The sequence below is a fragment of the Anas acuta genome, chromosome 5 (genome assembly GCF_963932015.1).
Source record: "Anas acuta chromosome 5, bAnaAcu1.1, whole genome shotgun sequence".
Lineage (NCBI taxonomy): Eukaryota > Metazoa > Chordata > Aves > Anseriformes > Anatidae > Anas > Anas acuta.
Window position 1 is genome coordinate 7,724,677 of NC_088983.1, and position 19,020 is coordinate 7,743,696.

The 19,020-nt window shown below is 38.7% G+C and overlaps 1 protein-coding gene across 9 annotated transcripts in view; it reads right to left on the minus strand.

The window, feature by feature from the left end:
- ESR2 (estrogen receptor 2) overlaps window positions 1-19,020 on the minus strand; it is a 47,585-nt gene that overhangs the window by 8,033 nt on the left and 20,532 nt on the right. For all 9 annotated transcript variants that reach the window (XM_068682525.1, XM_068682524.1, XM_068682526.1 and 6 more), the window contains 4 exons: window positions 18,195-18,370; window positions 15,246-15,362; window positions 5,515-5,814; window positions 307-445 (listed from right to left, as the gene is read on the minus strand). In XM_068682525.1, the coding sequence (XP_068538626.1) occupies window positions 307-445; window positions 5,515-5,814; window positions 15,246-15,362; window positions 18,195-18,370 (732 nt within the window). The remainder of the gene's footprint in view (window positions 1-306; window positions 446-5,514; window positions 5,815-15,245; window positions 15,363-18,194; window positions 18,371-19,020) is intronic.

Genomic DNA, 19,020 nt, shown 5'->3' on the forward strand with positions numbered 1-19,020 from the left:
AGCACATTTTATTGGTGTGTCTGCAATGTTGGCATCTAGAGTCCTAGAAGAAAAGGACCAAAACCAACAAAGACAGTGAAAAATAGAGATACTGAACACCGTTATGTGCTAGAGGAACTACTGGGCTGTCACTGTTTATGCTCAGCATGTGAAGCCTCGAGTCATTATTGTTACGAATACAAGTAAATGACATTGTTAAATAAACTTTTAAGAGCATCTCCAATATTTTGTCCTCTTCTCACTGTTCACACCTCCCCCCTCCACACATGCCAACTGAAGTGCCCTCAAGAAGTTTATTTTTCTTACCTGTCTAGTACAAGGTCTGGTGCAAAAATTAGTTTCCCAGGATGGTCAATTGATCTCCACATCAAACCCACCATTAATACTTCCATCCAGCAGCTCTCCAAGAGCCTCACTTGGTCATAGAGGCTGAGATCAATGAAGCCTAAAATGATGAAAACAGCATCAAGAAAATCAACTTATTTACATCTCTGTTTTTAAAAAGAAGACTGAGTATATAAGAAACAAAAAGAAACACGAGCTGTGAAGGAAGCCAGAAAAGGAAACACTGTCATCAGAAGTTCCATGCTGCCATCTCAAAAGAGAACATGAATATTTGTGATTATCCTTGTCAAACCTTCCGCGAAATGTTTGAAATAAATCAGAGCAGTGCTGAAGTGCAATTGCTCCTGTACAGCTGTTGACACGCAAGTGAAAGCCAAAGACCTGCCTTATGCCTGGGCACCTCTTCAGCTGACGGTCCCACAGCCTTCTGAGAAGTACTGGGAAAGCACTCACAAAACTCACACCTCTTAGAGATAACTGCAGTGAACAACAGAGGACTCTTAACAAAATAGACCATTATTTTCCCATAATGTATATGGTTGCTGCTTGCAGGGGGAGGTTGTTGGTTTATCTGCCTTGCAGGGGATTTTGTTGGTTTATTTGCTTTAACTCATAAGACAGACATGTTTCTGGGTTTGTTGGTCGCCCCTGAAAGAATCCACATCTTGGTGCCACTGTGTTATCACCCTCTTTGTAAATAGCAGGTGTTAACCCCATCCCACCACTTTCATGGGTCCCTTCCCCAGAATTGCAGCAAACCAGGAAAAAAAAAAAAAAAAAAAGAGTAGTTGATGAAGGTAGTAGTGTCTCCATTGCCTCCATACACAGCATCCTGGAAGCAAGAACAGAATTAATGGAAAACCACGCATAAGCCTGTTCTAGTATTTTGTTCTTATAGCAAGTGTCAGATAACACTGCAACACGGCCAGAAGAGAAAGTTGTTGCCTCCTGCAAAAAAAAGACTGGTAGAAAAGACTCATTGAAGTTAAACAAAGAGAAACAAAATTCACACACAAGGGAAAAAAAAAAAAAAAGCCAAGAAAAACTCACAGAAAACAGAAAAGTGTCAATTACCAAGAGGCAAGCAGGAAAGCAGGCTGCTCAGGCAGCCAAGGAATAAAACCCAGGTATGATGAAGACCAGCTCAGTGGCCAAACTGCGCTTTTGTTCAAAACTAAGATCAGGCCAAATTTTTCAAAGCAGAGAGGCTTAAGATTAGCTCCTAGCAAAGGTGTTTCACTTTTAGATGAGCTGGCGTCTATGTCTCTGAATAGTGAAAAATCATTCCAGAGGCTGGCCATGGGAACAGGTTTCTTGCGGCTCAGTTGTCTGAAGTCTTAAAAGGCACACAGTACGTTTGTGCTGTCACAGAACCTGCTCGCGGTGATTTATACAAATGTTCCATATATTTTCATCTTATTAAACTACTAGCCTGGAAGACAGTTAGTGACATCCTCAGGCTGACATAAACTGGGTAACGCTTACTCTCTCTTCATTGCTGGAAGTGCTGCCTTTCAAAACCCATAGCCTTACTCCTTATTTTATGAGCAGAGTAAACAGGAGCCCGTGAGCTGTACTTTCCCTCGTGGATTTCACTGTCACAAAATTTACTACAGAATTCACAGCCAACAGCAGATTATCTGCCAGACCCAAACTCTCATAATTTAAAAAATGCTGTTAGAAAAATACTCATGGAAGTGTGAATAGGATAAACTGACAGTGATGGTTTCCTGGGAAACTACAGCCCAAAGATATTTCAGGGATTTATTGAAATAAACAGTTACACAGGCGTGTGCTGTTTTCTCTAGCATAAACAACCAGTTACTGGATTTAAAAACAAATCTCTGTTGAGCTGTCAGAGCAAGTCCCAGTTTTCAATCTACAGCTAATTAGAGATCCAGATTTATCCCAGATGTCACCTGCTAAATATGCATTACCAGCCCCAACAAGATTTCTGAACGTTGCGCACAACTATTAGAACCATCCCCTTCCTTTTCATAACCATCATGTTGTAAAGGTTGAGGACAGCACATTATCACTGCAGCTTCTTTCAAAGTCTCTAAAGTCCCTTTTCATTTGCTGCAGAGTACATTAAATTGCTCATTTTTCTGTGGCTGTAGTACATGTCCTTTAAATCATGTCCTTTAAATTATATCTAATCCTTTAATATAAACTACCAAGACAGACTGCCACAACAGCACAGGAAAAAAGAAGTGTTGGATGTGTAGTAACTATCAAAAGACACGCTGCTCTGGCCAACAACAAACCAGGTTGCATAATGAATCCAAACTTCAATATTATGACAACGTCCTATCGATTAGCAGTACAGCTCCAGCTATGAACTCTGTTCAACTCTCTTACACTAGTACAACAAAGTAAAAGGCAGTTAGAGAGGTTATGTTCTTCCCACTGATAACATTGAATTAAAATCCTTGCAATTAATGAGAAAAAAAAAAAAAAAGATCCAGGTATTGCCTTCTATTTTTCTGAACAACAAAAAATCAATCCAATAAGCAGAAAGTACAGTCAAAAACAGTTTCAGAGTAAGATTCGTAATAAAAGAAGGTCACTAAACATTACATAAAGAGAAAATACATATGTAAGCAATTATCTTTCCTTTATAGACAAAACTTTTATCAGTATCTTACATATATAGCACTAGGATATGAAGGAAAAAAAAATTGTTTTCACTGTCAAAATGATGTCCAATAATAATTTAGGAGAGAAAATGAGTTTCTTATCACAGAGCTACAATATCAAATATTCAGAAAGTAAAATTACAACACATTGGGCCGTTAGTCAACAACTCTATTTTTATTTATTTATTTATTTTTTTAAGACTCCATGAACCAGAGCATGGATCGAGATGATTAGCTTCAGGGAGGATTTTTGAAAACTGAAATTTTATGTCCTAAGCTTTAGTCATCATAATCACTTTTAAGAAAAAATAAATACATAAATCCACATTCACGTAGATGTTCTAAATGCCATGTTATATTGTAATATAATTCACGATTGGGTACACATTAAATGTCACATCTATTTTTGGCATTATTCTAACCTAATGTTTTTTTCTGTTCTGTGTAACATGAGTGATCAGAAAAAACAAACATACGCGATAAAGCGTCAACATTCCCAGGAACTCTTTTTGGAAGGGTTATGATTGCTTAAAGAGGTTTTCTTCATACGGTTCTTTTATTGCCAAGAAAATTGTTTTATTTCTGATGTAAGTTGTAAACAAGCTAAAAGTGATCAATGTCAAAGTTGGGGTTTGCTTGGAGACAATTTTATAAAAATTATAATTTCAATTTAAAAAATTTTGTTTGCTTTTCTAAACTGACATAGTTCAAAGTAAGCAAACAAACAACAAAAAAAAAACACATAAGTGAAGAAAAATCTGTAAATAGAAGTTGGGTTTTTTCCTATTCAAATATTGCTTCAAATCAGGTCATTTCCTAAGACTGTTTTCCTTGTATTACTTCCCCCCTCCCCCCAATTCACTTCCTACCAAGCTAATAGAACTATACAGAGTCCTCTGAAATGGTGTTTATTAAACTTTTTTTAATCAGAAAATAAATTATAGCAATAGACACCATTTTTACCCTTACAGTTACTTACTTGATGGTTATTTGCACTGTTCCTTAACTCAGGGAAAATAAGAATTAAGGATTCTGACACTCAGTTTAAAGCACTCCATGTTAACAGCAAAACCACTATCGCTGTACAAATAGCCAACACTGCTTAGGATTCTGCACACCTGAAATATATCACACCTGGACAATCCAGCACAGTGGCTGAGCCATGGAGACTCTGCAAGGAGCAGACATAGCCCAACAGTTGGAGCTGGTAGCATCTTCAGCCCCTCCACCTGGACCTGAAATAGCATATACTTCGCTTATCCTAATTTCTTAGTTTCAGGAGTGTACAAATTTTTCCCCAAGATGAACTCCTGTACTATGTATGCACTGTGTTTTTTTCTAGATATAAGGGTTACTGTCATGTCTTCCTGGGCATGTATTTGAGCAGTAGCAAGCACTGCTTACAGTAACAAGACGTGGGCACATGCTGGCACACTCTGCTTGCCCTCAGCATAAGATCCGAGGGAGGACCACGTTGTTCTGACCCCTCGGTCCAGACATCCGTGGGCTTAGGACCTCTAGATGCACTGCGGAATGCATTAGCCATGCAAGGTGCACATAGCTGCAGGGATCACTCCTAGCAGAGAACTATATCTGAAGTTAAAGATTAAGCTCCACACTGTTGTGTCTCTGTCAATTATTCAATGCTTCTTTTAGCTCAGTACTATTTAGTTGGCCACCTTAGCTTTTACTAAATGGCTATGGTCTACAGTTTAGTCTATGTCAGCCAGCAATTTTTTCCACACAGCTTTGCCAGCTATCTTCTCCATGTTCTGGCTGCTTTTTCTCTGTCTTTTATTCTTTATGATGGCTGTTTTAAAGTGGGCCCTTCATGGAGAAGAAATTGTACATGTTCACCACTTACTTCAGTTTGTAAGGAGAGAAATGGTACATTGCCAGGGTACTGTGGCTGCATTAGAGAGTGGCTACATTCAAGGCAGTAACACATGTAGCTGCACTTCAGTGCATGTTCTTTGTGTTGCCAACAACCCAAAGCATCCTTATTGATTGTTGTTTTGAAGGAGTGCACACAATAATTCTGAGATCGATACTATGTGCCACTTAGCAATCTGAAGCTCTTGTGTACCAACTATGTCAGCTGAAGCAATTGCAGAGACTCAGTGCTTGGATACACAGCAGTTTTCACCAACTTCAACAGAAACATTTCAATAAGATTCAAGGAAAAATTTTGACTTTTTTTTTTTTTTTCTCTACATCAATCTAGTTAATACACCTTTTAATGAATATCCTTAATCAGATTAATCAGGCATTTATAGTTGATGAGGTAGAAATTACATGCAACTCTATCTATGTTTTTTAGAAAACTGAGTAAGTATTTGGCTAACAGAAAATATCAAATTGTTGGTAAGGTTGTTTGATTCAAAATACTTCCAAGTGAATTACCAAGAGCTATAATTTCTCCATTACTTCTATAGGATAGAAAACATAAGACCTTCATACCACACATTCACAGTGCTATACCATCAAGGCATTGAATAAAATAATAAAAAAAAGAGATTGAAATCCTTACCAGGAATTTTTTTGGCCCAGCCAATCATATGAACCAGCTCTTTGTCTGCCAGTTTTGTCAGGGACATCATCATAGAGGCCTCCGTGAATGGTTTGCTGGGACGACTCACCAACACATTGGGAGGTTCAGCTTCAAGTAGAGTTAAAACGAACTGCTCTGGACTGACCGTGCTGAGGAGAATCTCTTTTACACGGGTGGCCGTCTCATTGTATTTCTTAGTTTTGCTAATGCAATGCACTTGATCTTCTGAATTGCGATGGCGGCGCAGGATGCGATATCCACAACGTTCTCTTCTTGAGCCTGACACAAGAGGCACATGATTGCAGTGATGTATATTTCTCTCAGTGTTGCATTATACAAATTAAAATGTTTGAGAAGGGAAAACACTCTTTAATATTGGATGTTCTAGCCTGAAGCATCAAGTTTCAGACTTTCTAGAGCATTTATCATTGACCTAACTTTGCTTCCACTGACTTCAGTTGAGGCTTTGGTTTACTCTACTGAAGAAAAAATAACAAGATAAATGTTTATTCACTTACAGTTAACACACTTTACAAGTCCCTGGAGAAATTCTCATTGACATCAAGAGAGATAAATCAAGTCTTCAAATGCAATTAAAGACAGCCATTTACTTTGGTTTTAAAATTCTGTTTTAGATGTCAATTGGAAAAGAAAAAAAAAAAAAAAAAGAACTCTAAATTTGGGCAATTTGGGCCATGACACAGTGTAAGTACCTCACCCAGAAGCACAGCTGTTCCTCGCTGCTTCACTGCTAGCTGGGTGTTCAGTGAGGTGACCCGTCTTCTCCATATGTCCTGTTAAGCCAGTGGGAGTTTCCTCCAAGTGAATTCAGATATCTACAACTAGACAGAGCAAGCCCCATTTTTGGAGCTTTGCCTGAAGAATACTATTTCTGTTTCACAGAACAGTCCTTTTACAAAGGTTTTTAATTCCCAGAATGATTTTATTTTTTTTCATTAACACAACAGCAAACATTCTCTGCCTATCAGTATTATTGCTAGGATCAGTTATCTGTCTTTGGAGAGCTGCCATACAAAGAAGCTAAAAGACTCTGCAAAAACACTGGGGGATTTGCTAAAACACTCAGCCATGGTTTCTGCTTCCATCACTCCTTTTATGTTTACTTATATACAAATAATCCTTGTTAATAACTAACATACAAGATTTCACAATATTAAAAATCAAGATATTTAAAAATATTAACTTACTAAATAGCTGGAATCCTCTAGCACTTAACATTTTCAATATCACTGCTAAATTGTCCTCTAATTCTTTCAGAAGTCATTTTTTTTTGTGCTAGCCATCAACTCTTCTACTGACAAATGATACTCCAAGGTTGAATTTTCATATACATGTAAATGTCATTGGTAGCATAAATCTATATTAGACCAACATTTATTACTGCATTAGTAGAGATCATGAAGACCTAAAAGCATAATAAGAGGTTGCCTCATTTGGTTTCAGTCCTGTAAGCTACAAAGGCATCTTTTCATTGAGTACTGCTATCTTGACATTACTAGAATTAATGATTTTTTTTTGGTTTGTTGCCTTCAGAATTCTCAACATAGTCACAGAATGTAGTTCTTCTTTATTAGGATAGGTAATTCATTCCCTAATATTTACTCCATAAAGTACATGAAGGCAAAGGAGCAGAGGAATGATGAAGGTGGAAAAATCCCAGCAACGTGATCAATGCCAACAAGCACCCTGACTTGGCTAGTCTCAGGGTTATCAAAGAACAAGCCCATGGTCCATGAATGACACCCACCAGATAAGTCAACAAGAAGGGCTGTAGGGACCAGGAACTCCAAGCCAAGCACTAGCGTGACCAGAGGATCTGGATGTCAGCTACCAGAAGGGCCATGGGTTCGGACCAGCTGCCAGACGCTTGCTTGATGTATACGTGCAAGAGTTTGTGCACAAGGCACCTGGAAGACCAAAGTAACCAAAGGCTACTGGATAACACTGATTCTCTAAAGCCTGTTTTTGGAGGCATCCATAATGTATGAATCCAACTGTGTGGGAGAATGGATAACTACCAGTGAGTGGAGTGAGGCTGCAGACTTTGAAGGCTCTTATGGCCAGAGACCAACAGCTGAGAAGAATGTAGGGGTGAGCTACCTGACAGACTGAGTGTCTAAACCCAGCTGCTGGAAGGATCCATACTGTATAAATACATGCATTTCCCACTGCTTGTGCTTGCATGAGTGCTAGATCTTCTGTCTGCTGATGAGTGTGGCTGGCTGTGGATACAGGCATTGTGTGGTTTTGCTAATGGCAATACATGTTCACACTCACTATTAGCTGGACACAGGGACATAGCAATGTAGCAGCTTCCCTTCTTTCATGCTACCTGACTCAGCAACTCCTACCATTCTTCATCTACATCCATCAGATATATTAGAACATGAGTTGCATAAATTCTAACATGACAATGAAATTCTGGCACTCGGGTTCATTTGGCCAACTGAGAGTTTCAAATATAAACAAAAAGTAAAAATAGAAGAAGTGAAGGCACACAGATGCACAAAAAAATATTCAGATGCTATTGACAAGGCTCATACTGCTAAATAAGATGTTCAGTGAATGCAGTCTCAGTGGTAGAGGTTCACCAGGTGTGATAGCTTGTCAGGTCATTGTCCTGTCTCATCTTCAACAGCTGTTAAGCACCATGTGAGTCAACCTGTGAGAAGGATGAGATGCAAAGGCCAGTCAGGTATAACCTGAAGGCACTGAACAAAATGGATAAGGTCTAAAAAAAGTCTGCCAGGACTTTAAGGTTGTGGAACTTTCAGCTGCACAGCGTTACAAACATTGCTTGCTGCCTGTTCAATAAATTGCCTCAGATGTAAAAGAGAACAGAATGAGCATTAAAGAAGTTCTGGAAATTAGAGAACACCTGCTACGTGGAAAGAAAAGAGAGTGGAGAAGACAAACTGGCAAAGTTGGTTCAACAACGGGACCTTGGGTATGGAGGAACCCAAGTGGAATGAGGCATTTGGAGCAAGAAGCATTACCAGCTAGAAGTACTGGCTTAAAGTCTGCAACATAGTGGGCAAGGATGTCTTCATGTCCTTTGTGGCCTATGGGTAGGATGAAATGGCTTGAGTACTGACACAAAGAGTAGATTGAAGGAAAAAAACAGTGATTTGCAAAACTAAATAGCCTTAGTTTAGCTGAATGTAATCTAGCTAGAAGCTGCCAGAGAAGCTAAACAGCAGTTAGTGAAGGATAACACACCACCAGAGACAGAGCTGCAGACGTTATCTCATGGTAGATTTATGAAGTCAGCCTTGATGATGAACCCCGCACAAAAAAAGGTTACCAGCAGAACTGCACAAGTCACAGAGGAATTTCTTCAGCCATCTCTATGGACAAATCCTTTTCTTCCTGAGAGAGTCAAAGGACAGCAAGGCAGAGACGACACACGGAAGATGTAGTGAACTCTGTGCTAAACCTCATTTTGGACTGATGTACGAAGGTCAAGAGAGAGGAAAGTCTTAAAGTGCTTTGTCAGCTTCAGAAAAACATTAGAATGGCACAGTGGGCTGCAAACTGTACTGAAGTCACATCATGAACAGAAAGTATGTAAATATTTTCCATCAGGGAAGACAAAGAGGAAAGGTCAGCAGTAAGCTAAGAAACTGGAACAAAAGTTCAGCTGGAGACAGAATGAGGAAACACCAAGGTATCAGGGTGCTCAATGTACAGAGAGGTCAGTGGCTGTGACTTCCATATGAATGTCCATAGTAGAGACTGTAACCAACAGGAGATAACTCAACTAAAGCAGAAAGCAACACCTTGTCCAGGTTTTACTATTCAGAATGCTGAAACACATTGAACAAGGGCATCTTGAAGGGCTAAACAAGAAAAATAGCACAGAGGGACTAAAAGCCATAGGTAGACGCAGGGGGGAGGAGGCATTTTCTTGGGCAGAAAATGCCAGCTGCTCCATGGCACGCATTGGTTTTATTCTCCAGTACCTGGTGGAGATGCGAATCCCTCTAAAAGAGGGCTCATGAGGAACAGCAGCCTTTAAATTAAACACAGGGAAGAGTTGTTGAGTTTGCTGAAGGGACCATATCTAAAACAATAAAGTCAGAAAAACTACTGGTTTAAGAACGAGCTGTGGAGATGAGACATCTGGCGAGACAATAAGGAAGAAATTCCAGCAGTTCAGAGACACCTGCCAGAAGCAGCGAGTGCTCAGGCAAGCACTTGCAACCCGCTCATCGATCCTAGTTCAATTCCCAGCACTGAAGTGAACCAAGGGCACTCCTGTGGGACTCAGCATGCTGTAATCCGCTGTCCTCAGCTCGTTTGAAAAGGAAAAAAAAAGGAGTTGTGAAGGGGGGGGGGGGGGGGGGGGGGGGGAAGGGGTTAAAAAAAAAAAAAAAGGAAAAGAAACAGGATGCTGAATTTTTGTTTGTATTTTTAATCAATGTATATTGCCAAAGGAGGCAAAGCCTGATTCACTGAGCAGTGTGCATAAAATAGCTCATTGGTAATTAAAAGAAATACCATTTATTTCCACATTAAAATTTATTCTGTTTGTATTTAGGAAGGAAGGGAGAGCAGGGGGAAGAGAGAGCGAGGGTGCTCTGTAAGATTACACATCTAAGAAAACTACATCTAAGGCTGCCAGTCAATTGACCTGTCAGGAATTAGCAGCCTTTCCAATTAATACAACATTTAAACCACGTAAAGGAACATTTCTACTTCCCAAATAAATGCAAAGTTTAGGCAGGGCTGAAAAAATTTGCGTGTACATCTATTAGCATCCAAAAGGCATGTGTGTTTATAAAAATATGTGAGGAATAACTATAGACCAGCTTGATGTTTGTCTTAACTGGACACAGAGATGTGGATCTGTCTGTGTAAAGACACAGCAATAAAACAAAGTTTCTAAGGTTAGGGACTGTAACTGACCTTACCACAAACTCACTAAATATACTTAATAGCTAATATTCATTCATATAAAGGTAATTCAGGCAATTGGAGTAGTGCACAAGATGATCAAATCCCTCTTTGTTCCTACAATGCTCTTCTTATTTAGAACAATTCTTTGCACAAGGAAATAGCTGTATTCAGCTGAGAATGCTGGATGCAAGACCTCCAGTTACAGCACCATAAGCCACATGGGTACGTGATCAGAAGAACATAAGAAATGAGACACATCAGTCGGTTGGTTTGTTGAGCCCAGAGCAGAGCAGGCTGAGGGGAGGCCTCATGGCGGCCTGCAGCTCCCTCACGAGGGGAGCGGAGGGGCAGGCGCTGAGCTCTGCTCTCTGGGGACAGTGACAGGACCCGAGGGGACGGCATGGAGCTGGGACAGGGGAGGGTCAGGCTGGGGGTTAGGGAAAGGGTCTGCACCCAGAGGTGGTTGGGCACTGGGACAGGGTCCCCAGGGCAGTGGGCATGGCACTGAACCTGACAGAATTCAAAAAGTACTTGGACAATGCTCTCAGACAGATGGTCTGAGTTTTGGGTGGTCCTGTGTGACAGGAGTTGGACTCCGTGATCCTTGTGGGTCTCTTATGACTCGGGATATTCTATGTTAGCTCATTATAATGAGTCAGTTGTTCACTCAACCATGAATAAATCACAACAAGCATTGTTGGCAGTAGAACACACCCTTTTTAAATCAACATGTTCTTTACAAATTCTTTGAAAATTGCAAATGGTGGGCATGTTGCTCTTAAAATTGATTTTGGTCCCTGGCAACTGCTTATGTAACTAGCCAGTTCAGCAGGAATTGCAGAATCTACCACTGAATATATTATAATCAGTTTCTAAGTGTTTGTGCTTAAAAATTTCTGTTCTCAAGTATACATTAGTAAACCATTATCACTCAAATCACTTTTGAAAGCAAATGAAAGTGTTCTGGTGAATATGCCTGTATTCATAGAGCAGGCCTACTGACAAAGAAGCTGCTGTCTGCCATGGACATATGAGAACAAGAGCCGAAATTGCAATGGTTTCTAAAATAGCTAAAATACAATTAATACATCTGATGTCCAGAGAATGCCTTGAAACATTTTTCCCCATTCACTTTCTATGTGAAAAGCAATTTACAGTATTTCAAAGTGCTATCTAGAAACTGCATGCAGCAGACAAATACAGGAGAAAAAGAGCTAAATCCTGAACTTCACATTTTGTATGACCCCACATAGAAGTCTTATTATTTTTTTTTCTGCAAACTTATGGAATGGTGCCAGTATTCAGGGCAGTATCTATCCATCAGTTTTTAGTACAGCCTCTCAGCTTCCACATTTTGTTGGGAAGGGTGCAAAACCAATCTTTCTTTGGAAAACTAAGTCTAGTCCAATAGGGACAACAGGGAAACTGAAGTCTTCTTATGGAAGAATGTTTGCCTCAGGAAGCAAAAAGAGAAAAGCAGCAGTTCAGCTGCTCACAGAGTGGCTACAGCAAAGTAATGAAGCAACTCCTCTCTTCTTTACTACCCTGGGCAATCAGCCTAGTCCACTTCAGGATCCCCAGGTAAACACCAGAAAGCTCTAAGAGAAGATTTGTTTTATCCTGATCAATTTTATTGAGATTTGCAGAGCAGAATTTACTTTTAATAAATTTGTACTAACTCTGTTTTCCTTGTTCCTGGTGACAGTGTTTTGCAATTAATTTTCTACCATTGCGCCTAATGCCAAAATTTGCAGCAGTTTTCTTGATTGGAACAGTAGGCAACACAAACTTCCTGCAGATAAATTTACAGATGCAGCATCCGAGACCCTGTGCTTTTGGAAGTGGTGGTACATGTTCTGTTAGAAAATCCATTATCACCTTGATATTAAGCACCTCCAAGCTAGCCTCTTCTGAAATACCTGTGGCTTGTCAAGTTGACTTCTCTATGTTTATGAATGCAATGACACCCAAGAGAATTTCAGACCAGGAAACTCCAAAGCAACATTTTCCTACTACTTCCCACTGTTTTAAAGATGGCATGTACTACCCAAGTGCATTTACTCACAGAAACATACACAAATATATAAAAACACACTTTTTTTTTTTTGGCCAAGCCATCCATTGATAATATACAAAATGAGGATTTCAAGATTTCATGCAAACAGTGTGGAGTTTATGGCAAGCTTTCACAAACTGGCAAAGTGGTAACTGAGGCTCTTTTATCACTTCTGCTGGACAACAAGTCTCTGCTGAGTAAATACGCTTTTACAAACCATTCTATCCTGTGCAGGGTTTTAGCAGCAGTGAACCAATGCATTCACTAAGTGACCTGGGAAAAGCACAGAGACTTGGGAAAAGCCTTCATTAAAAAGAAAATGTACTCTTTTATGGCTTTCTACAGTACAAAAGTGGTATTAAAACATGTCTCTAAGAAGAAAAAAATTGGGAGATAATCACCCTGATCTGCAGGAAGTGTCATTTGTGTTTCATGCAAGAAATAACAGTCTTAAAATCTGTCTTGTTTAAATGTCTGTCATTCACAGATGCCTCTTAACTCATCAGGTAATTCATGCAATTCTGCTTCAATTAGCAAATGTAATTTTTATATTCATTTTTTTTTTGTCAAATTAAATTCTTAAGATTCTCAAATTTTACTCTCAGGATTCTCAAATTTCAGTGCTACTGAAACTAGTTGGAAAACTAATTATTTTTAAAATATAACTCCTGTTATTTATTATATTTAATGTATTAGATAGATATAATAGACAAATCTATTATATCTAATATAAAAATGAAGACATTTATAAGTTTCAAAGTGTCACTAATGTCCTATAAACATATTGTAGGAAAAAATGTTTATGATTATGTGACAAGATTAAAAGGAACATGGACTAAGACATAATTACATATTATCATCTTTTATTACTTGTGATACCTTAGTGTCTATGATGCGTAATCACGAACCAGGACTTCCTGGACAATAAGAATAAAAGGTTTCATTTAAGGAATGCATTGTGGAGAACCATCTTATAATATTATAGTAGAATCAATCCTTTCAAAAGCTCTCCAAATCCAATGCTGGATAGAAAACACTCTCAGAGAGACTTACACATTGAGTAAAATTCTCAGGCATAAAGATGAACAAATGATACCAACATTGTTCAGAAATTAAAGTTTCAAAAGGAATCTTCTTTGCAAGGGTAGGGTTTTCCTTTCTGGAGGCCAGACAGCAAAGGTATCTAAGAACATATTAATGAAAAACAATGACAAAGCTGAGATGCATCATTGCCGCAGAAGATAGGAACTTCATATAGAAAGACCTAGCTGACTTGAGCAACAGAAACTAAATGTGCTTCAGGAGTACAAAAGTAATACAAGGAACGGTTGAAATTGTTGCTCTAAGATGGGAGTTTTCAGCTAGAAATGAACAAGGATATTGCAATAGTAACAGCTCATTGAATGATTATGAACTGTCAGCATGATGCAATCATGGAAAAGGCAAACAGGATCCTGGGCTGCATGCAGAGAAAACCTCCTGCAGGAACAGAGAAGTTTTAATGCTATTATAGTGAGGAGAGTTCACAGGAATACCTTCCATGATTCTGGTCACCCAAGTGCAAAATGGATTATTCCAACCTGGAGCATATTGAGGGACAAGCTACCCTAACTTCCAAAAATCTGTCTACTGTCCTATTTTACAAGAAGAGGAAATTGCTTGGTTTATTTAGCATAATAAAAGAAGGTTGTGAGGGGATATGACTGTTGTCCATAAATACACCTAGAGCATTAACAATAAAGAAAAGAGCCTCTAAGCTACAAGACATTGTTGCCACAAAAATAAATGGGCATTAAACATTCAGCAATAAATGCAGACTGGTATTCATAAGAATATTCTTAATGAAAGAAATAATATTCTGCAAACAGACTTCAGATCAAAACAGTGGGAGAGTGAAAACACTGTTTAGCCTTGAAATAGAAATAGGTATCTGCATTAAATGGGATGAAATAATATGCATGCCTGCAAATCACTGAGGACCAGACACAGTGACCTTGTTCCTTCCACTCTAGTTTTTCTATGTAATGTTTTCCCAGCCTATTTCTGATATGTACACTGGGGAAACTATAGGAAGCAACAATAGCATGTAGTCAAGCTGCAGAACTCCTTGCTATGGGACATTGTAGGTGCTAGGACTTTTCAGGACTAAAAGCGGGACACTGTACAAATTACTATTTGATTTTTCCATTGAGTCCTATTAAAGGAAACAAACCTCTTCTGTCCTCAAAGTTTTCAGTAGTAGCTTCACTTAGCTCTCACTTACTCTTCACTAGGCATTCACGCTGTCACCACTGGAGGCAGGATACTGGGTTAATTTACTACTGCTCTGAAGCAGTGCTGCTGTTCTTTCATTACATTCAAACAGACAACAGAGTACAGGCTCATCTACCCCATATTATAAGGGATTTCAGTTTGACTTGAGGCTCAGGCAGCAGTAGTTCCTGGGTTCCCATTCTGCAGATACAAATAAGCTGTCTTCACAGAGCTCAGCAGAGGAGCTATGGTTTACCTGCATTTAACCTACTCCCTGCTCCTTCCCATAGGTTTTCTTCTGAAAATAAAACTCTTTTTCTGCTTTAAGAATCAGAGCATTCCTACGTACAAAACCAGCTTAAACCTTGCTCTAATTGCCTTGTCATGCCTTCTTAGGATGCCAAGGGGAGGCTGTACAACATTGGCTGAAGGAAAAGAGAAGTTAAAACCCAGTCAAGAAACACTGACACAAAAAACTCACCACATTTCATCATTCCCACTTCATAGCATTTCCGTAGCCGGCATGCCTGGCAGCTTTTGCGCCTGTTTTTGTCTATTGTGCATTGATTGGTAGCTGGGCAGATGTAATCATTATGTCCTGCAGCAGAACACATGAGAGAAAATTTAATATCTCCATCAATCTTTCTTGGCCATTTCCCATATCAGAATCTTCTCGATTTTAAGCATCTCAACTTTGTCTTATGCAAATATCTAAGCTCCATTAATTTAAATTATGCAAATATGTATTTATGCTATACTGAAGATGTTAATCTGTGGCCTCACAAGTAACCAGACAATGTAGACCAGCATTTACTGGTGACTGCTAGATAACCAAGCATCCTCTAATACCAACTCATTTTTGAAAATGGGACATACGTTCTTGTAGATGTTTACTCTCAATCTCCAATTTCTTACTGTATTTTGAGATTCTACAAATGGCAGATAGAAGATTTTTTCCTCTGCACAGTTGAAAATAGCAGTGTTCACAGTCTCAGTCCTGCAAGATTTAAGGAAACTACAGCTCTATTTACTGAGCTCTTTCTATCTGACACGATGAGTTCCAGGAATGAGGAAGCCTTTGGAGAACTGACCCTAACTAAAGTTAAATTAAAAAAAAAAAAGAAAGAAGAAAGGAAAAAGAAAAAACAAAAAGCATCCCAAGAGAGAAAGAAGGCTAACATAAATTAATGCATACTATATAATACAAACTAAAGTAGAAACTCTAACTGGACAAGTTTTTGTCGGATTTGCATCAGTTTCCAATACTGGCTTTTTGTTGCCTTCACTTTCTATCTCACCTCACCCCACATCTCCCTCTCCCTCCCTTTTACATTGTTTTATTTATCAACCAATAATCCAATAATCGAGTCCAAAAGTTTATTAATATAAACTAGATTCAACTATGATCTTGGTCTAAATACAATCAAATCACCCGCTACCAAATACTGGAAGTCTCTCTTGCAGTAGTTACCAAAGAATGCAAATAATATTCAATCATTTACATTTTGTAATCTTTTTTCTCTCAAGTTGCTTTTCAAAGTTATTTTTCTCAAATGTTAAGAATAGATCAGGCAAAGATAGAGGAGTCTACAAGTATGTGTTTTTTTTTGTTGTTTTGTTTTGCCTTGATTCATGAGCAAGTCCAATAGTTCATGTCCCCAAGCATAATTATTTAACTGAACCATTGTGACTATTTCCTTGCAAAATTAAAATAATATTAGCCTTGAATTTTTGAACTGACAGAGTTTTAAAAAGAAGAGACCAGGTTACAGTTTGTCCTATTTCCTACTGGCAGATAAGACTGAAAAACAAATTACTGTTTATCACTCTTCACACAACATGGGGGGAAAGGAGGAAGAGGCTCTCTATTGCACTATAATCCAAGCACACAAGAGTATAAAAGCGTTTTAAACTCCTGTGGCCTTGGGATAATTTTGTTTGCAGGCAGATGTTCAGGGATGTGGGACCAATATGCTATGCTACAAACTTAGACAAGCAGAGGAGACCACACACGTTTATCCAGTCATATCATTTAATACTAATTCTGGGCCTACCATAGCCCAGTTGTTAAATACTGGGCTGTGGTAGGCCCAGAAGTTTTTGTTTGTTTTTTTTTATAAGCAACATCCTTTATAACAACTGTTGCAACTGAATGCTTGATAGTGCTTTATGCCAAGAACTTGCTTTCATTTATTTGAATTACAAACAAATGTTACCTGACAGGGTACATTAAGGTGTATAAAAAGCCACAGTGGGTAACTTGTTCATGGCCAAAGCACATGTGAGCAACACAAGAGCAGGCAAATAATTTTCCTGACAGAAAACACTTTGAGATCAAATTCAGTATTCATTTGTGATGAACTGGAGACAAAGTTCTCTTCAATTATGTTAAAAATCAAAAGAACTTGCAACAGTTCATAGGAATTGTTATTCACCCAAGCAGAACTTGCACAATAAATTGAAAAGGTAAACAAGATTTGAATTAAGTTTGATTCTAATGGTGACACCAATTCTGCCACATTGAGCCAAAAAAAAATCCACCTCAAGATTTCTGAAGGCCTTGTGCAGAAGAGAAAGAGAACATTACAGGCCAAAAAAGGACAGAAGATTCTGTGTTAAGCATCTGCAGTTAGTATCCAATGTCAGTCTAACCAAGCTTCCCACCAAGAGGTCCCAGATGAAGCCAAAGTACATAGTAACCAGGGCCAGGGTTAAAGAGCTAAAGCGATCCAAATCTGCAGTATGGTGCATAAGCCATTGCGTGTAGGCCGTGATAACGACCATGGAGCAGCCACTCAGCAAATCAGAATTAAATAAGAAATATTTGAGAATTTAAACACTGAAGTGGTGACCTTAGACGGAGAGATATAGCAGAGTAAGAAATACTGCATTGTAAGCCTTAGGAGCAGGATGAATGAAAAATAATAATAATCAGGTTCGTAACTAGTATTTACTACACATTTTTGTATCCTAAATATTGTGTGGGTATTATATGCTATGACAACAGCTCCAGGCAATGTGCTCTTGTCAGGAATAGTTCCTTGCAAGCAAAGTCTTCAGACAATTACCTACTCTAGCTGTGTCTGTTGTAAGAAATTCACAATTACTGTGTCTACTTTGGGACACAAACTGCCATCAGATTCACAGGTGTGCAGTGCCACCTCCATGGCGGCCTTTGCTGCAGGGCTCTCCCATGCCATGTATTCCACCTCTTCTCTAAAGAAATCATTTGTTTGTTCTGTAATGTTTCCAGATCTTAATCACATAAGAACCAAAAGATAAAACAGTCAAATCACATGTTGCTCTATTTTCTGCATGTAACACCATACACAAGGATTTTAGATTAACTCACTACTAGATCAACCACTGCAATCTCTCATCACATGAAAGAATTTATCTGAGCAAACTTACCAAAAGCTGATTTACCTACCTTGAATACTTCTTTTAAAGAATGCTTTGCAGCCTTCACATGACCAGACTCCGTAGTGATATCCTGAAGCATAGTCACTGCAGACTGCACAGAAGTGGGCATCTCTTTTTGAACCAGGATTATTTGCAATTGGGCTTGTACAGTCATTGCCATTAGTTTTTCTTTTTAATGTCTCTCTGATAGAGAAGAAAAACATGTTATAAAAAAGTAAAAAAATAAATCTAATTCTGTCATAGCTACATAAATCTAGCAAAGGGTTTCATTATTTTTCACATTAAATGTAAATCGGAGTCTACAAGATCAAGTCATAATGTAAAACAAAGTTTTCTCTTCAAGGTGACCACCCACACTGATCACCCTAACAATGGAAATGCTAAGTAAAAGAAAGTCCAAATACAAGAATGATGGAGAAAAAACATCAATAATAATATTTTCTCCACTTAAATTAATAAAATGCCTGCATTTCTGAAGTGCTGCAAATAGTTCCAGCTCATTGGAACTATTCTTAGCAACTGGATTAAAATTAGAATGGGACAATAACACGAAATAACAGCCAATTCCTGACACCAAGATCCTGTAAACAAACAGCAAGAGGAAAGGAACTAAGATTGTCAGTAAAGCAGGTTTTAGGCATAGGAAACACATCCATTGTATACTTTCTGGACCTTGTTTTCTTGGTGGGTTTAGCATGTCTTACCTTCGTGGTCAATAGAGTTTCTAGCTAGAGAGAAAATACTGCCACGTGCAAACTCTCAGCAGCAGTCTGACAAAAGGGAAGCTGTGGAGTGAACTTAACGGTACACACTTAAGCTCAGAGGCACAGACT